We start from the raw sequence: 19465 nt of genomic DNA on the forward strand, positions 1-19465 counted from the left end.
TCACACGGGGTATGAGCTCTTTCGCTGTACTGACACCTCCTGGCCACATCGCGGTGCAGCAGTTTGCGAGTATCATAGCTCACGCTGGGCTCGGCTCTCAAAGTGCTGCTGTAGAGTTGCGTGCCAGTTCAGTTCATATTTACTTGGTGACACGGCCAAGTAACATTCAGCCAAAGGCTGCTTTGCAAGAGAGACCCGCGTGCCAGCAGACTTGCCCATATCAATGCCATTGATAGGAGAAGGTTTTATTTTTTGCTCCATATCATATTCAGGTTAAACTAATGGTGTAATTTTATAATGAGACATTGTAATTTTAGCATGGAAACCTCAAAGTGAACGTTGATGTCCAGCGTAACAAGAAAAAAGGCCCCTGGAAGGTGACGTTACAGAACTACTCCTGCAGTGGCTTCACTAGGCCTCTTTTCCACGCTCGGTGCTCCGTATTATTAAATGTCTGGCACATTGTGCTTGCCACATTGAGATTAACCCGGTTTTTTTTTACTTGTTAGAGGTGTAATATATCGACATAATTGACATGTTAAAATTAATACAATGCCATTTTTAGGAGTCCTTCTGTGACCAGACTGAGACTGTCAACTGGCTACTCTTGAGAACCCAAGTTTATTGTGGATGTCTGAAACCGGCATGATAAAGCCAGGATCTATTTGGAGCTGGGTCATTGCTATGAGATGATGAACCTTTATGCCAAACCGAACCCTTCCCAAAGAGTAATTTAAGCACTGGCTGCAACTTGGGATCTAGGCAGCAGGATTAGACTTGGCTGCCGGGCAACCAAACATTTGACCCACAAGCCAATCTTGCGGCTAGTCTTATCACGCACGTTTCGCAACATAAACGTCAGCTTTAGTCAGCCGGCAAATGATTTAAATCCGAATGTGTGGTGAGTCAACTCAACGACTGGCTTGCGGGCAAAATGCCTGGTTGCCAAAACTTCCAGTTCGGTGCCAAACCCTGGCTCGTCGCTCTCTCGCAGGGGCCACCAGAAGCGCGTGTTCGACACGGTGCGCATCGTCAACCAGACGGCGCGGCGCTCCGCCTCGTGCTGCCTCTCTCCGCTCCCCATCCCGGGCTCGAACCAGACTTCGGCGCGAGCGTCGCGGCCCCACAGCGGCACGGCGTCGCCGCGGTCCGGCCTCTACGGCTCGGACTTCTCCTCCGCGGCGCTGCTCGACAACCGCATGCGCAGCCTCCTTCTGGACGTCGACGCCCTCAACCACAAGTCAGTGCTGCCCCTCGTCAGCCTCCTGCGCCCGCCTCTGCCGCCCCCTTCCCCCGAGCTTCTTTCAGCGTTCACACAGAACCTTCCGCCAGCAGCAGTCATGGGTTCCAAAAAGCAGTATCGTTTCGTTCATGCACGTGTTCTTTCGTACGTTCATTGATTGCTGGAGGTTTGTCTTTTTTTATCTTTTAACGAAGCTTCGATATTGCATCTCGCAGCTTGGCACGCTCCCTTGGAGCTCGTATTTTTTGTTCGGGTCATTCCCCTCGAGCGTAGCGAGTCGCGTGCCCACACCTCCCTCCCCCTCCCCCCCTCCTTCCCTCCCTCCCTCCCCCCCGCCCAGCGACGACAGGCGGCCGGGCCAGCCGGGCACGCCAGGCTCGCACGACCTGGAGACTGCTCTGCACCGCCTGTCGTTGCGGCGCGAGGCCTACCTGAGCGAGCGGCGCTTCATGGAGGAGGAGTGGGAGCGCCGTCTCGCCGAGCTGGCCTCGGGCCGCGACGGCGCCGGCAGCGCCGGTGGCGGAAGCGGTCGCCCCCCGACGCCGGGCTGCGGCAGCGGCAACGACGGCGACGGCGGTCGACTGTCGGACGGCGCTCACTCGTCGTCCGCCTCGTCGGCGTCGGTCGACTCGCACTCGTCCATGTCGCTGGCGTTCCGCTCGTACCTGCCGGACAAGCTGCAGATCGTCAAGCCGCTGGAAGGTGACGCGCCGCGCGCGGGGCGACGCTCCCTCCTGTCCTTCCTGCTGCTCCGGCTGCGGCCGCCCCCCCTTAGCCGGCCCGCGCGCGCCACGCACGGCCTCCCCACGCACCGCACGTTCTTCTTTAAGGACAGCACGCTCGGCTGCCTCTTTGAGATCCTCTGACGCGGCGCGTTGGTACCGGGGCTCCGTCTCCGTGGGCCACGAGCGGCGCTCGCTGTCAGCTTTAGAGACAGGAGGTGGTGCCCCCCCCCCCTCCAGTTTGAAGAGTCAACGAAATTCTGCCTCGGTTTTTCCAGTTCCAGATGAATCGTGTACATGCAGCCGTTGATGTTTGGAGTGCGCAAGCGTAAGACATGTGCAACTCCTCTCGTCTGCGCTCCCAAATACCAGCTTATCGATTCGCTAAAATCTATCCGTGGAGATTCGAATTATCCACGCATCGCTTCTTTATATTATTCACGATCTTGCACAGATAAGGTAACTCTGACGTAGCTGCCAATGCATCCTATTTATCCGCGTTTGTCCGTGCTTCCTCGTGCGGGTCAGACGAGTAATCACCGCACCTCCCGCCCTCGCGTCAGTGCGAGTTTCGATGCGTTTGTTTTGTTGGTTACCCATGACCTGCCAAGACGGTGCAAAATGATAATTATGTATCTGGCTGGCAGAGAAACCTCGATGACGCAACCATCCCACGTACTTGCACGTTGCCTGAGACTAGAAAAACTGAGGTGGAGTTTGTTCATTCCGGGAAATAGGAATGTGGAATTTCCACCACTGGACGAGCGGTGGAGAGATGAGTGTTTCCCCAGTGCTCGTGTGTGCTCGGAGACACTTTGACTCTCTAAGCCAGTGTCCAGCTCACTCATCGCTGAGCTGTGCTCATGAAGTCAACTGTTCAATGAACGCAGCCGCACAGTAAATTATGAGTTACTAAATGACTGCTCGAGACCCTTTTGTATCATTCACATGATGAGTAGACCATCACCCGTACGTATTGCCTGAGCACTAATCATGATTCACACATGTAAGGAGTTTAAACAGAAGCGTCTTCTTGCTCAATTATGCATAGGGCATTGCTCCTCTGCATCGGCTTCTCTGAGCCAGTGGTTGCCATTACTATGGCAAGGGCAGTCTATCCATGGCACAACTGCTGTTGACTTCATACACATGAGCACTTGAAATTTCTCATCAACTCTTCTAAACAAGCCAAGGTTTCGTATGCCAAACAGGAACATGCAAAATTACAAATTAGAACAATATATTTATATCGTAAACATCTTTTTTGTTATGAAGATGGTTTAAAATGTACCTGTATATATTACGGCTGTTTTAAAATGATACGACCGTTTTTGCACTAAAATTGGTAAAGGAATCACATTGGTCAGTGAAAGCTTTTGCTGCTGATGATTGCGTCTGATGTGCTTGTGTGTCGTTCGTCGCTGTCACATGAATATGTGAAGCTTTTTTGTTGTTCACCAATCACGTTTGAAACCACTCGCCACGTCCATCTGTAAATGCATTCTTCATCTCTTGTTTTTCTCTTTAAATCGTCTTTGGATTTTATTAGCAATGTGATTTTGTCTTTCTTGCCTATCGCTTGAACTTCTTTGAGTGTCTTTTGTTGCATTGTTTTATTTTAATATTATTTAATCACCTATTTGTAGCTGCCAACTGTTTTGAATTGACGGTGCATTATTTGATATATAGATTAATGCTTTGAGCTCTATATATGTTTTGATATATGTATATCGTGCATTGAAGAAAATTGGAGATAATTCGTTATTTTTTTACCATGAGAATAGAGCAGTAGTGCTCATCTCCATTGGTGACCCCGAGCCTCTCAAGGAAATTCCACATTCTCAAGATGACGGCCAGGAAAACCGCTCTTGACTATAAAAGAGCGGTTGTCGGCATGGGAGGATGGTGTCCCAAGTCGATCCCCAACCAGGAGTTGAACTTATTGCATTTTGGTTGTGAGTTGGATGATGGAACCAAAGTGCCAACCTGGCTGGATGAGTCTGGCACCTTCCTCGAATATTAAATTTTCGATCGTGATCTCGGTTTAGTCGCAGAATCACTGAGGCTCAGTGTCTGCTCCTTTGCCGTCCCCTCTTCTATGAACATTCGCTCACTCATTGGTCTGAGACAAAATTCAACAAAATTAAGAGTGCTATTATGGCCAAAAATCAGTGTTGCCTTTGACTTTTGAAAGTTGGAAGCTATGTAATATTACACATCCTGAAAGGCCTTGGCTATGGATTATTTTGTTTACATTTTGCAATCAAAATTATGACATTTCAGTTGCTGATAAACATTTTTGAATCATACATCTTGTAAAGATGTTAAGATATGTCCTTTTCAGCCTGAAAGCATTCTTTGTTTAATTTGTGTGTTTTTGATTTCTGTACCTTATTTTTGGCTTCTTTATCATTAATTTCTTATTAAACATTATGCCTCAGCCACTGTCTGGTACTCTATACATTTTGTCCATCTCCAATCAATAGCGTTATATGTGAGACATGATTTTTACGTGCTGCTTTTTCTCAGAAATCTCACTGTTTTAATACGCAAAGAAAATTTTATTTACAAAAACTGGAAATATTCAGTTGGGGGGGGGGCAATCCTCTTGAATCATGCAAACATCATTGTCTGAGTAACCTGCAGAGATGTGGATATTCACAGTTCCAGCGGCAGTGTCTGATCTCTCTCCATATGTTCACATTTCACAAAGCGATTCCCATTTCATCTACACCAGAGGGAAGTTGGGCTGAGTTGACCTCCAATGGATCTTACAGCCCTCCTTTTGTGAATTAAACACACGACCACAATGCCACCTGACCAGGCATTACATATGAACACGTGTGTGTGTGTGTGTGTATGTCCAGAACAAAACCTTGGTAAGAGATCGACTGTCGTGAGCTTGACTGCCTGCATTACTTCCTGCCCTCCACATCCAACACGACTGGTTACGTGAAGCGTTAACTTTACACAAAGTTCATAACAGGCACTTTCACCACATCGTTTTTGTGGCCCAGCTTGACTCTGCACCGGTAGTTTTTTTTGTTAGTCCATCTGACGACACACGTGTGTGCATGTGTGGTCCATGTGGGAAGCGGTGGTGCAGTGGCTAGTGCAATCTGCAACAAACCCAATGACCTCGTTGGAGTTCCCGGCTATGGCCTACGTCACGGGCGAGGACAGTTCCTCCGTACACGAGTGCTTGGTGCGACGTGTAAACATCGACAGTGGGGAGACGATGGTGGGCAGGCATGACGCTGGCTACACTCATGCACTGTGCTGGTCCTAATAGGTGCTTCACTCAATTCCGTCTGTTAAACTATTTGTCCCAACAGTTTGTTAAAGGCTACACAAGGGGGGGGGTGGAATATTTGTAATTTGTGTGTGCTTGGGGAGCAGTGGTATTGTGGTATGAACCTGGAAATGTCGATTCAATTTCATAAATGGCAGATGGTGTCCGAACCTGTCTTGGTCGTTTTATAGGTCAACTTAGCCCGGTTCAGTGCGACCCGTGGCACTGTGGAGACAAAGGCTTGTGGTGCTGGCCACACAACCACTCAATTTCCATGCAAGCATTCATAGGTGTCGACCAACACCATTTGCTCTTACAGTCATTTGCACGTGTATTGTGTGTGAATACATCTGTATGCCAACTGGAGGTTTGAGTTCAACACTGTAATCCCAGCCGCCCTGATTCAGCCGTGGGTAACACACGCGGCAATCCATATCTGAACGTGGTCTGGGTCAGCGTCATCCCAAACAAATGAATACTTTCCGCAGTATTTCCACCGTCGGCGCCGGGCAGACGAACGTGGCCACCGTTTTGCTGTGCCCACCCTCGATGGGTGGGGGTCGTGGGGGGGGCGGCGGGGTCTGTGCGGCGACTCTCCAGCAGCGCTTGCTCTGGCAGGGCGGCGTCCCGCGGGGCTAAGCGGGGGATTCCGCGTGCGTGTCGCCCTTTGCCGTGCTCGAGCAGGCTCCATGACGCTGCAGCAGTGGCAGCAGCTGGCCCAGCCGCACCTGGGCGGGATCCTGGACGCACGCCCTGGCGTCATCACCAAGGACTCGTGGCCTACCCTCCCCCCGCCCTCGTGGGGTCATCCCATCTACCGGATGAGCGACTACGAGGAGGACGAGCCAGGTGAGGCCGCTTTGTGGCCACCTCACCGACCGCCCGTCCCCCCTGCCGCGGTGCATCCGCTTGCGGAGGCCCGTGTCCTCTCGCCTTGGATACCGCAAATCTCTCCCCTGCGACCTCGTCCCCCACCCAAAAACTCCAGATGACTCAGAAGTGCTGCTGCCAGACTTCTTGCTCGTGTCCTCGAGCACAGACCACATCGCTCCAGTCCTCACGTCTCTCCACTGGTGACAGGATCGCCCCCGCGCCGTCTTCAAGATCCTCCAATGAATTGCCATTATTCAGTGCCACGAGTCTATTCATGACTCAATTCTTATTTTGGCAGCTTAAAATAAAACAACTTCTACATGTATATGAGTAAAAAAAAAAATAGATGTTTACATGCACTGTTCGATGCATGTATCGTGTGCGTAACGATTGACTTCAGCCGGTGAATTGCTCAATTTCTTCTCCCGTCCACGTGTCAGTGGCTCCAACAACCAACCTGTCAAATCCCCTGGGCAATCTCAATTGAAATATCTTTCCATCTGCCGGTCTCTTGCCCTTGTAGTTCAAGTTCAAGGCCAAGACGTTCCCCTCCTCCTCATCCATTTTCTTTTCATTTACACGCTACGATGGTGTTCTTTACTTGGTGCCTGGTACCATCATACTCTACACCTTCCTTCCCACTTAACAGTCCCTTTCAAACATTGTCTCTTTCCTTACCTTGCCTACTCCACATTGCCCTTCGTTATGCCGTCTTAAGACGTGTTTGTGTATAAACACTTTACGAGTGCACATGCCCGTAGCCCAAGTTCCATTTTACTTTGTCCTGCCGTGATGTCAACCCCTGGTCTCATCAAATCCCTCGCGTATCCTTCATCATCTCGGGTGACACAGATCCACTTTACGTGTGCGGGGAAAAATAGGCAGTTTTATTCCAGGAACCCACTTCAAGAGGGTGACTTGGAAAGTAAGCATTCTCAAAGTCATCAACCAGTCTCTGACAGCTGATTACGTGGTTGGTATTTTAAAAAAAGTATTGCAATCTGATTTCTGGTGGTGACACCGAGAGGCTGACGACCCAGGAGGGGATGTGAAGCTGGATGGCGGGATGCTGAAAGAACAGTGAAGAGGTGTCATCTCACGTCTATGCAACAGAAGTGAGATCTAGCATGAGGAATCAAGTTATGACAAGGTTGGCCATAATAATTAACATAGACCCTAACGACCTCTGCACCGTGACCTTCAGTGTAGCGATTGATGGTAACCAGGGGCTGCCTGGCACATTTCCCCACCATTGTCCAATGCTTGCGTGAGGTCCCGGGTGAGCACAATTAATGTGTTTCACACCCACTGCTATCCCTTACCTCCCGTCCCTGACCTTCCCCCCCCCTCCCCCCACCGTTTGTTCCCCCCGTTCTGCCCCCAGTGTACTTCCCCAGCAAGTGCGTGTCCCAGACCAACTACACGTATACGCTCACCACGTGTCGAATCATGCACCCCTCGGATGTGACGGCCATCACCACCAGGTGAGCCCTTGCACTCGCCATGATGCTCGGGACTTGGTGTCGGATGATGCTGCTGTTGTGCCGTCCCAAAGATGCCTCGCCGCTCTTGCATTTGCCATTGTGAATGAGCCTGCGGCCTGGTATAGAGAGGGATGGCTGGCAATGTAACCGTGTTGTTGTTGTGGTGTTGTTGTTGTTCTGCATAGTCCCCTTGTAGTGCGGTGCTCTTGACCGTGTGGCATGTTGAACAAGAAGAGGACGCTATGAAGCGTCGGTGTAGAAACATCAGCCACGAATGTTAAATTCACCTTCTGTAATTTAGAAACTGTCACAATTGTCAATACGTTACTGCGGTCACCTACACTTCCATTGCAAACTTGCTCGTGTGTGTCAATAGGCTGTCACTTAGTTAACTCGATGACATTAAAGTCATTTTAGAGTGCTCAACAAAAGCCACGAAGATCGTTAATTCAAATCGGAGTCCGCATTTCACAAACCGTAATGCATGTTCTCATGTTTAGTGAGTTTGATGGCCTCAGTGAGGTCACCAACGTCTGCACAAAAGCACATTAATAATTGAGTCTTAACGCCATTTCACGAGGTGTACAACCAAAGAGAGAGCACAGCTGTAGTGGCTCTGCGATGTGGATCATGAAGGATGACAGCTAGAAGCCAGTGATGTCACCTCTAGGAAAAAGGCTTTACTTTGAGGGAGCTTCTCATGGAATATCTTTTAATTTGCAAATAGGAATAAATATAGGAATATAATTTCGATCAAATGGGCTCCAATTAAATTAAATAAATCGGTTTAAATAAGATGAATATTTCAAATGAATGTATTATATCTCACAAACGTAAATAGTAATTATAAAAAATAATAACATGAAATTGTGTTTTCCTGCTCAAATTGTCAGGAAGACCTTTTAGGTGGCCTTGAACCAGTGGTGCAAATTCCACATTCCCATGGTGGGGGCCAGTCTTGTTGTACCATCACCACCATGGACTTCCCACAAAGTAGTCTCACAATACTGACTTAATGAGTATGATGGGCTGAGTGAAGCCACAATGATGAAACCCACCCCTACCACACACGGCAACCCACCTCTAGGGGTCAGTGTTATTCCAGTTCAGTCGTTGATGAAGACGCCTCGACCTCTGCTTATTGGTGAAGATTTGGTCAAGCGTCAATTCTCCAAGACACAATTACAGATTTGATAATGGGACATTTGGACATTACGTGGAGTTCTTAAAATTAGTAGATATATAAAGGTATGTAAAAAAATTCCATTAATGGCAATGAGTACAATTGGCTGCAAATGAATATTTCTGTAATAGATAAGTAAGCTGACATGCACAGCATACGTGTCTACAGGATATGTACTAAGAATGTAAAAAATCATAAAAATCGAGTATTTTCCTCGTCATATCTGTCTCAATTGCATGCGAAACATTGAATAATTCAATATTCTATTAATGTGTATTGTTTGTGGTAGGTTTGCCCATGAGCCACAAGGACAACACAAATAATCAGTTAATCACGAGTTTAAATGTGACACCACATATTGTGACAATTCATTGAGATGGTGAATCATTATTCGCCTAATTTACACCTAACTGTGCAAAGTGTTCCGTTATCACCACATTCTTCAAGTGCAAGCTCTCCGTTAGTAGAGCACATGCAAATCAGCACGTCACTGTGTGAGATGCTCACTTACTAAAGTTTTTTGGGAAGAGTACAACACAACTTTGGGATGTATTGGTTTCATGATTTAATATCTGAGGTTCAGAGAAGCACAATTAACACTTTAAGAACCTTAGTGTTCTTTATTAATGGCTTTATAGCTGCATGAAACACTCCGGTATATTCCATAAACTAAATTACGGGTCTTTTGAAAAACGATTTGTTTCTGCAATGAGCACTGTTCTGGTTATACAGGGTGTGTGTGTGTTTTGTATATATTTATGTGCAGTGGTTATTATATGAACTGGCCCTGGGCCTCTCTCGAGGTCGATTGAACATTAAATGAGTACCCGGCACCATGTGTGAACATCAACGCCGGAGAAACAAAAGCAGCCGGGCATGGTGTTAGCCACCCACCCACGCCATGCTGAGCTTCCACTGATGCTTGCTAACAGCACTTACTCCAACAGTCTATTCATGGGTATACACGCGATGTTTGGCTTTGTCACATATGCATGTATCTGTCTGACGAACAACGTTGCAGTGGTTAATCCACTAAACTAAGATCTCAGCGAATGCTGCCTCCTGTGATGCACATTGCCTTTAACAGTTGTAATACGAGCCTGCCGGAGGCCTACCCCCGATTGACTCAACCGGAGTTGAATTCCTGGCAAAGGGCATGGTCCATGGCCACCCTTCCCCATCGTGTGCCATGCCGGCCATTATCACGTGCTCACTAACAGCACTTGCTGCTAACGCTGGATGGGGGAATTGTCATCTTCGTGTGTTAAGGAAGGTCACACTTTATTTTATTTACCACTGACTGTGCGTCGTCTTGTAGCCTTTTCTGCACGACGTTATCTTTGATGCGCTTCACTGTTTTGTTATACTCAGGCTTTGGCTGAAATGTTTCATGAAGCCGTCTAAATTATAAACGGTCAACAACGAACAGTAAGACACTGCTACATTCAACTCCGCCCGAGCGTAGCTTTAGAACAAGCAATTATAACCCTTCCTGTAGTGTGTGCTGTCGGTAGACCTCTACTAACACGGTTATGGAAACAATCCTGTTTAAATATGCCTTTAGATCTTCTGCTTTTAAAAATCTACGCTCATTAATGCTGATTTTTATGGACTGTAATTCTTTGGTGCCGTGATTTGCAATGAATTAACTCCACTTCTCTCGCAAGTAGAGGTCAGCTTGGTTGAAAATGACCGTCTCTGATCTTGGGCTCAGGGTGCCAGAGCAATCTGCTTCACTTATTGCGGCACAACTCTGTGGATGATGAAAAATCATTGCAATCTTTTTCTTTCTAGATTTGAAGCTTTCGCGACTGTAAGGATTCATACTCTTTGGTTTTTTCGGTAAAGTCACGTAGGTAAAAAATAAAATAAAATAAATGAAAACAAATAAATTAAATCACGACGTTTCGGGCGCAACACAAGCGTCCTTTTTCAGGTGGGGCCAACGTAGCGAAAGCACAACCGCTTAAGTGTGCCTAAGAGATGGCTGTGACGAGACATTATATAGACGCGACACACTTAAGCGGTTGTGCTTTCACTACGTTGTCCCCACCTGAAGAAGGACGCTTGTGTTGCGCCCGAAACGTCGTGATTTAATGGAGTTGTTTTCTTTTATTGTATTTTTTACCTACGTGACTTTACCGAAACAACCAAAGAGTATGAATCTTTTTCTTGGAGGACAATGCTCAATTAAATGTGTATATACGTGTGGATGTGCGCCTATGGTGAGTCTAGCCAATGAAGCCGGTGTCTCTGCTCACGCGAGAAATGGGGCAGCAATAATCTCCTTCCAATTCCAAGCCAGTCATGGAAAGTCTACATTCCCTTGGCAGGGGGACCAGTTTTTTCCCCCCATAATATAATCACCGTTGACTTCCCACAAAATGGTACTCAGGTTTATTGAACGCGGAGGGATGATATGTTAAGTGAAGCCACAATTGGGATGATAACACGCAACTTTCTGGTTGTGAGTCTCTTATTACCAGACCAATTAATGGACATTTATGATTATTACTCAGATCCAGCTGTGTGGCGATATTTAATCAGGGATAAAATCAGCCCTTCATCCCTCTAGGCTTGATAAAAAATTAGTGCTACATCGTTCACAGAGGTCCACGGTGGTTGTTCTGTGGAAAGACTTGCCCCCTGTTATCAGCGAGTGACATTTCCATGACTGGCTCAGGGTTGAAACAGGAGATGAGCGTCACCCCATGCTCATGCGAGTGAGAAACCACGTCGTCTTGACGTTGTTAACCACACAATGCGCTCTCTCTCTGGCTCAGTGGCATTGTGCGTGTAGCGCTCGACTCGCTATGTTTCGGGCATGCAGACAATTTGAGCTTGACTCCCTTGGCTGCACAACTACAGAATCAGAATATTTATACCGGAGGAATCCGATGAACTTTAAAGCTCTTTTTCTCAGATGTCCAGTAGGGGCGGGTCAGAACGTTACAACAGCTGGTAAGATAAACTATTTTTATCTCACAAGATAAAGCCCTTTGAACTATGAACTTATTTTTCAGAAGTGACCCGGCCAGAAATGATAGCTCAACAAAGTGGCTTACCACGTGGAAATTTCTAAAAGTAAAATAATCTAAATAATCTTAATAGCAACTCCTGGCTGCCCATCGTATCACGGGCTTTGCTTCCCGCATTGATCTTGTCGCGCGCTCCTCTTCCCCGCAGCGGATCTGGCAGCCCCGCCACGAGGCTGTTTGACAGCGTAGCGTCCAGCCCTGTGCCGTCCCGCCGTGCCAGCCTCGCCGAGTCCTTCACCAACGCCCGCGAGTCGACCCGGACCTGCAGCGCCACCCTGCGCCTGCCGGAGCTGCTCCAGGAGCGCGGCATCTCTGCCGCGTCGCCGCCGCCGCCACCGCTGGCAGAGCAGCGGCAGCAGTTGGCCGCCGCGCACGGCATGACGAGCCGCCCCCGAACGTTGCCCCTGGCCACGGCGACACCGCCCAACTCGCCTTTGCGTGCCGACTTGCCCTCTCCGCTCTTGTCGCCGCTCGCTTTCCCGCCGCTGGGACAGCCGGCCGAGGTGTTCCTGGCCTCCAAGCCGGCCACGGCCGTCCTCAAGGAGGTCATGGGTCAACAGAGGCTGACGAGCAACACGGGAAGCCAGACGGAGCTCAGTGCCAACCACTTCACTCTGGTGCAGAGGCTGAGGAAGCTGGGCATCGGCTCGTCGAACGTGGGCGTGCGCGGCGGTGGTAGCGCAAGCAGTGGTGGCGATGACGGTGGTGATGCCGACAGCGGTCGTAGTCGTGATGGCGATGGCTGCGATGGTGCTGCCGCTGCTACATCAGCATCAGCGGTTGCCAAGCCCTTGGCTGCAAAGTACGTGCAGATGCTGGAGCGACTCACGCAGTCATTCGCCGGACGGCTGCGACCTGCTCTTGCGGGCATGACGGATTCGATTCGCGGAGCTGGCGAGAGCAAGTGCGGACATCATCACAGCAGCGGAGACCACGATAGTTGCACGGGCAGGGAAATTATGGATCCCGACGCCTGCCGTCGTGTCATCAGCCCCGAAGTGCCGTGCGGTGGCCTCAAGAGGTCCGCTGTCCGACCCGACGAAGTTGAATTGCGCGAGTCAAAGGTGGCAGCCGTTGGACTGGCCTGCGCACTGGGGTTCACGGATAGCAGCGAGCCTGGACGGGTCCACTTGCGCGGGGCTTTTGGAGATGACGACCGAGCCGACCGTTGGAACGTTGAGTGTGACTTGGTGAACAGCAAGTCGGCCGAAAAGCCAGTGTCTAGGCACGGGATGAAGCGGTCTCTGAGCCTGAACAGCGCGGTGTTGATAGGGGGAAGGTCTCCCCCGCAGACCAGCCCTCCAGGGCTGGCTGGGATCATGGAACTCTAACAAGCGATCTCGGCGATGCGAGCAACTGAAGTGTGCGTAATGACCCACGCAGAATGCACTGTGTAAATATATCGTGTGCCTCACTGTATTATAATGAAACGCAATTGGTATATTGCATGGATGAAAACGGCCTTTGATTGGTGCATTGTTACGGCAGTTGTTGTGTAGTTAACACAGTTAACAAGTGTGTTCGGATTGCATTTAAATACCAAAAGTTAAGAACAAAACAAGGACGACTGCGATTTTCATGTACATCGTTTGTTCCTTATTGCACTTGAATATGTATAGCGGGTGTGGTTGTACAGGTGTATGTCTTCGTTTTGCTTGTATATATGTACATTTTTTTTATAACTTTTATTTTCTCATCTGGTAGAGTTACACAAAGCACGTTTTTATAATCACCCTGGATACACTATTTGAGTTTACAGAGCTTCCATAAACACCGTCAGCTTATGTGCATCGCTATAGTTGTAAGCAGAAGACACCTTTAACATCAGCACTTTAACATATCATTACTTTCAACATCACAGCCACCTTAAAAATCAATGTTATTTTTCTGCGATGCACAGAAAACATGCAGCGCATTACATCTATAAATTATCCACCACACATGTTAAACCAGGAACTATTTTAACACCCAACACCGTGCATCCCAAACTGTAGAAGACGGTGTGGTTTTAAGCTGAATGCAACATGCAAAGAACAAAGGACACCATTGACTCCGAGTGCCATCCAGCCAAGGTTATGGATTATTGCCAGGATAAGTGCTCGCATGGGAAATGGAACTAGGATGAGGCCAGGAAAATCATACAATCTAAGGTTTGAAGAACTCGAGATACAAAAAGAGACAGCGAGGAAGAGTATGATGGAGAAAAAGCATTTTAATAGTTGGTCAAACAGAGCAGTGTTCATGGGAGGGGAAAACAAGAATGAGCTGTCCTGCATATGCGAGACAGCGTGACAGCAGGAAATGCGAGTGAGACTAAGATAACGCAGAGGTGTTGAATCAGCAGATAATTAACACCTTGCTACGACCAGTTTTAAACTGACACACTTCACACTGGTTTAGGCTTCCTTGAACTGTGCAGCCTGTTGGTGTCAATTCCCCAATCCCTTTGGTGGGAAAGATTTTGTGAGGTTAGGTGCGGTGATGTATGGCGGGTTGTCGTTTTGCAAGTAATTCCTTAATTAGGTCTAAACCTTACACTATGAACTAAGACAAAAAAAAACTTTCTCATATATTAAGGTTGAGTTTACAATTTTAAAATCTAAATTTTTTTTCTCCATTTGTTGCCGTTTTAAAAGAAATGTGGTTATTGAACGACGTGGTAAACTTGTGCTTCTCACCTAGTAAATACAAACACAACTTTGCCTACCATTCGAATAACCCACGCTGGTGCTGTTCGGGTAAACAGCCAAGGTGACCCATTTTTAATTGGCTGCCTAAAACTGGTCATGGGAATGAGTCGGAAGTGACCACTCGTGGTTGTCACTGGGGCTTGTGGCCTGGCCCGGCTGCAGGACATCGAGTGCGCGTGAAATATCACCATCCTTGGTCTGAAGCGGACGGACGAGCCATGCTCCCTCGTCTCGAGAAGCCCGTGGAAAGTGTCTGCGGCAGAGCTTTTCGACCGGACGTGACTCGGCGTCGTTAGGGAGGATGGGGTAAGCGGCGGCCTCCCTCGGTCCTCCGTCGTCCTGCGCGCGTCATCCCCTGGTGTCACATTGGTCCACTCATCATCGCATTGTCGCCCCCCCCGCCTGCTGCCCCCCTGCCCGTGAGCCCTGCATGCTGTCTCTGGTGTTGTCAACCGTCGCCGTGGCGGCACCTCTGCCCCATTGGCCCCGCACCAGTCTCCCAGTCCCGAGCCAGGGACGTGGCTTTGTCATTGTCGGCGACTTGTTCGGCGGTTTCCATCCCAAGTTCAACGTCCTTGGACAGAACCCTGCCCCTTGGCCTCATCTCCCTTTCCCTGCCCCTTGGGATCCTCCTCCTTCTCACCCTTGGCCTTCTGCTTTCCTGTGCATGGCCCCGCTGGTCTCCCGAGTCCCACAGCCGGCATGAGCGCCACAGCGACATCGTTGCCCGCCGTGCTCTACGTCGACGCTCACGTCAGTACCAAGAGGGCCCAGCATGGCCACCACGTTCTCTCCGATTTTCTGCAGGAAGTCCGCTGCAGGGTTTTGGCTGCTCTCCTTCAGCACCTGGTTCTCCAGCCTGGGTGGCTCCAATTTTTTTTTAGCTTGTTTGCATAGAGGTTCCCAAAGCTTGTAGAGGCCCCAACACTTGTGTTAAATCCCCCCATGGGATAGCACAACCCCCAACATGCATGGCAGCCAAAATTAAAGGAATGCGAGGACCCATGGGAGCCACTGCATCCGTGTCGTCCATGTGGCCCAGAGGCACCATGTGGCCAAGGGGCACCATGCCACCCTGAGGCGCGAACCCACCCCCAGGCGCGAGGCCCTTGCTGCTGCCAGTTAGGGAACGGGATGCCCTCCGTGCCCTCCGTTCCGTCCGTGCTCGCTGTGCCCACCGTGCCCACGCCGTGCACCCTGATCGAGTTTGATGTACACGCGGAACACATCCTCGGAAAGGTTTCCCAGAGCTTCCGTAACCTCCTGGTCATTGGAGAATGCGATGAATGTCATCATCGAAATCCTTGTAATGCATGGTGAAGCCTGCATCGGCCGAGGATGGGAAAGCCTGGGCAATGTTCCCCTTGAGGTAGATGAAGCTGCTGCTTGCATCCACGTCCATGGCCACGTGGCGAGTCTCCGGACGAGACACGTGCTGGTGCAGCAAAATTAGCGTTCACGGTGAAGGCCATCGTTGATATCGGTCGGCGAAGGGGCCGCCTCGCTACACTCGACAAGGGACAGCTTGTTACGGTCAGCCGAGAGAGACCAAGGTGGGAGCGAGAGGATCAGAGACTTCTCAGCGAGCTTGCTAAAGGCCCTCTGTTTATGTGCGATGCGCCACTAACATGGTGCCATCCCCCCCGTGTACGTTGTATAAAGTGTATATAATATGTACATATTTAACAATGTATATGTGCTCAAAAGGAATTTAAAGCTTTATTGCCAGTTGTGCTTATAACATTGAATCCTTTGTCGCTTGGTGTTAAATGATGCCACTCAACATGTTTTTACTTTGATAAAAGCGAAGGGAATGTTTATGATGGCAGATGCAGACAGTTGGTATAGTACAGTATGCACTTTTTGAAACAATGAGGCCGAATTGTGAATATTAAAATGAACTGAAAGCGTACTTGAAAAGTGGACTCACTATGCACTTGGAGTATACATTGGGAAGCTGCGTATGTATTCATGCACACGGGTTAAGCCTCAAGTGTCGGCATTGAAACCTGCGTTCCTGTGAATCTGTTTTCCAGTCCTTACCTGTGGGGAAACCGCAATTCACGTGTTTCAATGGGAATTCTAAATGATACTGGGCTACTGAATGTGACATGGGAACACTTTCAAAAATAAAATAGAAGTGTCTCCCTGCTGAAGTGAGCATGGGGTGATGGTCATATCCATTGGCGCGACCCTGACCACGCGGATTAAATTCCACATGTTATGGGGGGGGGGGGGGGGGGCATCAACACATGTTACGTTACCCTTAAATCGTTTAACAGATTAAAGGCCTGATGCAAGAAGGGGTGAATTGAAGGTTTAACTAATCATCACAGCATCCATTACCAGCCTCCTGCTGAATGAAGGCCTCAACCACATTGTGACCATCCGTCACGGCCTTGCGAGTGATACACCTCGCTGCTACCTGCCGTACACGGGCTTGGCTCATCGCCCCCATCCCTGCGGCGTTCGTGTCCCATGCGCGTGTCCCTTCTGTTGGCTGCCAATGCATCACCAGCCTCCTCCATTGGCCATCATCCTTTCTGTCCATCTCTCCTGCTCGAGGCCACTTAAGCTTCTTAGCAGTCAATACGATATCTCAGTAATTTGCATCGATTTTCTGGTTATTGAGTTCCACTACTTGCCCGCTCACATCCCTCCATGCACTTTTCAATTTCTTTTTCAGCGTCCACCTTTTCGATTCGTATGTCTATCGTGCGTTAAAATACTCAAATGTCAGCTTGCTCGATTGAGCGTGGGGTGGCGCTCCTCACCGTGGAAATTCGACATTCCTGTGGCAGGGGCCAGGCTGTCCATAGGAAGGAGAGTTGGGCACTGACTGCACATAGAACTTTCAAGCTGCCGAGTCGTTCGCTCTGCCACAGTGCCATTCAGCCAGATTAATAATACGCATGCTTATTAATAACATTTCATATTTTTTCCTGTGTAGACTGAATACAATTGGAAGTGGGTAAATTTGGGAGAGATTTGGGTTAGATAACATTTCTGAGTTAAAATCCCAGTTTGGGTCAAGTTGTCCGCATCTATCACCAGCAGCTGTCCTCTGGACTTCAGTACCCTGTTCAAAGCCACGTGGAATTTTTTCCACTGGCTCAGCACTAACAATTGAGATCAACAAGCATCGCTCCAAAAAACAAGGATATTGACGTTTGAAACGCAGCGTTAATGTGCCAGGATACTTACATATTCTGCATATAATAATTTGTATTATCAACAATCGAAGATACTGTGTATGCAAATTCGAAGTCAAAAATAGTTTGAGAACATCAATGGTGTTCTAGAAATACCGAGCCAATTCTGGAGTGGGGTACCGAGATAATTCTACGAAGACCAAATGTAGCCCCTTTAGAGCTAGTAATATTATTTATATAGACTTTTATAGTATAACAACATAATAAAGTGATAAAAAGGATGAAGCCACTGAAATTCACAATCCAATTTCGAAACGAACGTCCAACGCTTCCTGTGGAGTCGCAGTCGTAACCACCACGATGCATGGGGAAACTTCCCCCGGCACCTTGCACGCGGATCCAACGTCGAAGTCCATTGCCAGTGAGTTCCCTTGACCGTGCGTGTGGGACGCGGTCCACCCAGCCACGTTGTTACGAAGACACCGCCTGTTTCTGTGCCGACGTGTTCGCAGTGGTGCAAGTTTATTTAACACACCTTGACTACTTGCATCTTCCTTCATGAAGTTAGTTGCGTTATATGATGTATATAATCAAGTACGTATTATTGTATACATTGTGCACTAACTTGTGTACAGTTTTATATATATTGCTGTATATTGCTGCGATACTGTGTATACAAACCAAAATATTGTATATATATGTGGTAAACGGTAGACATATTTGCGTGCCACCATACCATGTATAAAATAGTCTTTACAGTACTGTAAATAATGTATCAAACAATTACAAAGGTCCCCCATGTAGCCGTCTAGCCCGATGGGGCGAGTGCTGTTTTTCAGACATCTGAGAGTGCCGGCAGAGCACCGGGGAGGCTTGCAGTGGGCAGCAACACGCAGCACGTCTGGCCAGCTTTGTCTCCCCATCACGAGATTGACACTCCGCACGAGGTATTCATTTTTAAGGCTTACCTACCGCGAGTCAATCTGGGGAGTTGAAGCCAAGTTGCACTATAACAGAGCACTTAACTGAAATTGGGTCAATCCGAGTTAAAATCTTGGTGGGAGGTTGATACACTCCCCCTCCCGCCATCATCCCTCTGCTGCCGAAACAAAGTGCCACTTTATGGAAAGTCAAAACGACGACTTTGTATCAATCGGCTGGTCCCCGCGATAGGAATATGGAATTGCCACCACTGGCTTGAATTTCAAGCCCCTCGAGAGAAGAGGACTGTCCAGTGCACTTTTAATGGAGAGACATTGAGGCCCTGGCCATAAGCCGGTTTAGACACCAATTTACACTGGCGCTGTATTGAACCAAAGCGTGAACACTGGTCCTCGACAAAGGTCAGTGTGCGAACCCCCCCCACCACAAGCCCAGATCTACACCAGAAAAACCAACGCCCGCTTTGGTCATCAGAGTTGCGAAAATGCAATAAACACAAATCACGAGCTGCAGTTTATATTTTATGCGATGTTTTGAAATGCAACCCATATATCGTTCAATTGATTCACACACACACACGTGTTTTCATGCTTTTTCGCTGGACTTAAACTGACGGAGCGCTTTGGCATCTGTGAGCTTTGTTCATTGACGCAAGTTGTACATATTGTCTCTACTTTTGCAAATGCATAACGTTAATTTTTTGTGGGTTTTTTAAAAATAAAATTCTCAGCTTCGTTAAATACGTTTTTTTCCCCTCCAAGTCGTGCAATAAACATGTCAGTCCGTCAGTTGACATGAACGGCTGGGGTTCATTGCATTCATCCACATTGATCTCTGCTGCATATG

At 48.5% G+C, this 19465-nt stretch overlaps 1 protein-coding gene and 1 pseudogene across 10 annotated transcripts in view; one reads left to right on the plus strand and one right to left on the minus strand.

Moving 5' to 3' along the window:
* The window catches only part of LOC144934608 (trafficking kinesin-binding protein 1-like), a 77344-nt gene extending 60907 nt beyond the window's left edge, over window positions 1–16437 (plus strand). For all 10 annotated transcript variants that reach the window (XM_078860611.1, XM_078860615.1, XM_078860610.1 and 7 more), the window contains 5 exons: window positions 995–1240; window positions 1584–1945; window positions 5942–6106; window positions 7515–7614; window positions 11984–16437. In XM_078860611.1, the coding sequence (XP_078716737.1) occupies window positions 995–1240; window positions 1584–1945; window positions 5942–6106; window positions 7515–7614; window positions 11984–13166 (2056 nt within the window). In that variant the 3' untranslated portion in view covers window positions 13167–16437. The remainder of the gene's footprint in view (window positions 1–994; window positions 1241–1583; window positions 1946–5941; window positions 6107–7514; window positions 7615–11983) is intronic.
* LOC144934551 (sequestosome-1-like) lies at window positions 14610–15754 on the minus strand (annotated as a pseudogene).
* Window positions 16438–19465: the final 3028 nt, after the last annotated feature.

The sequence above is a fragment of the Lampetra fluviatilis genome, chromosome 10 (assembly GCF_964198595.1).
Source record: "Lampetra fluviatilis chromosome 10, kcLamFluv1.1, whole genome shotgun sequence".
Classification (NCBI taxonomy): Eukaryota; Metazoa; Chordata; class Hyperoartia; order Petromyzontiformes; family Petromyzontidae; genus Lampetra; species Lampetra fluviatilis.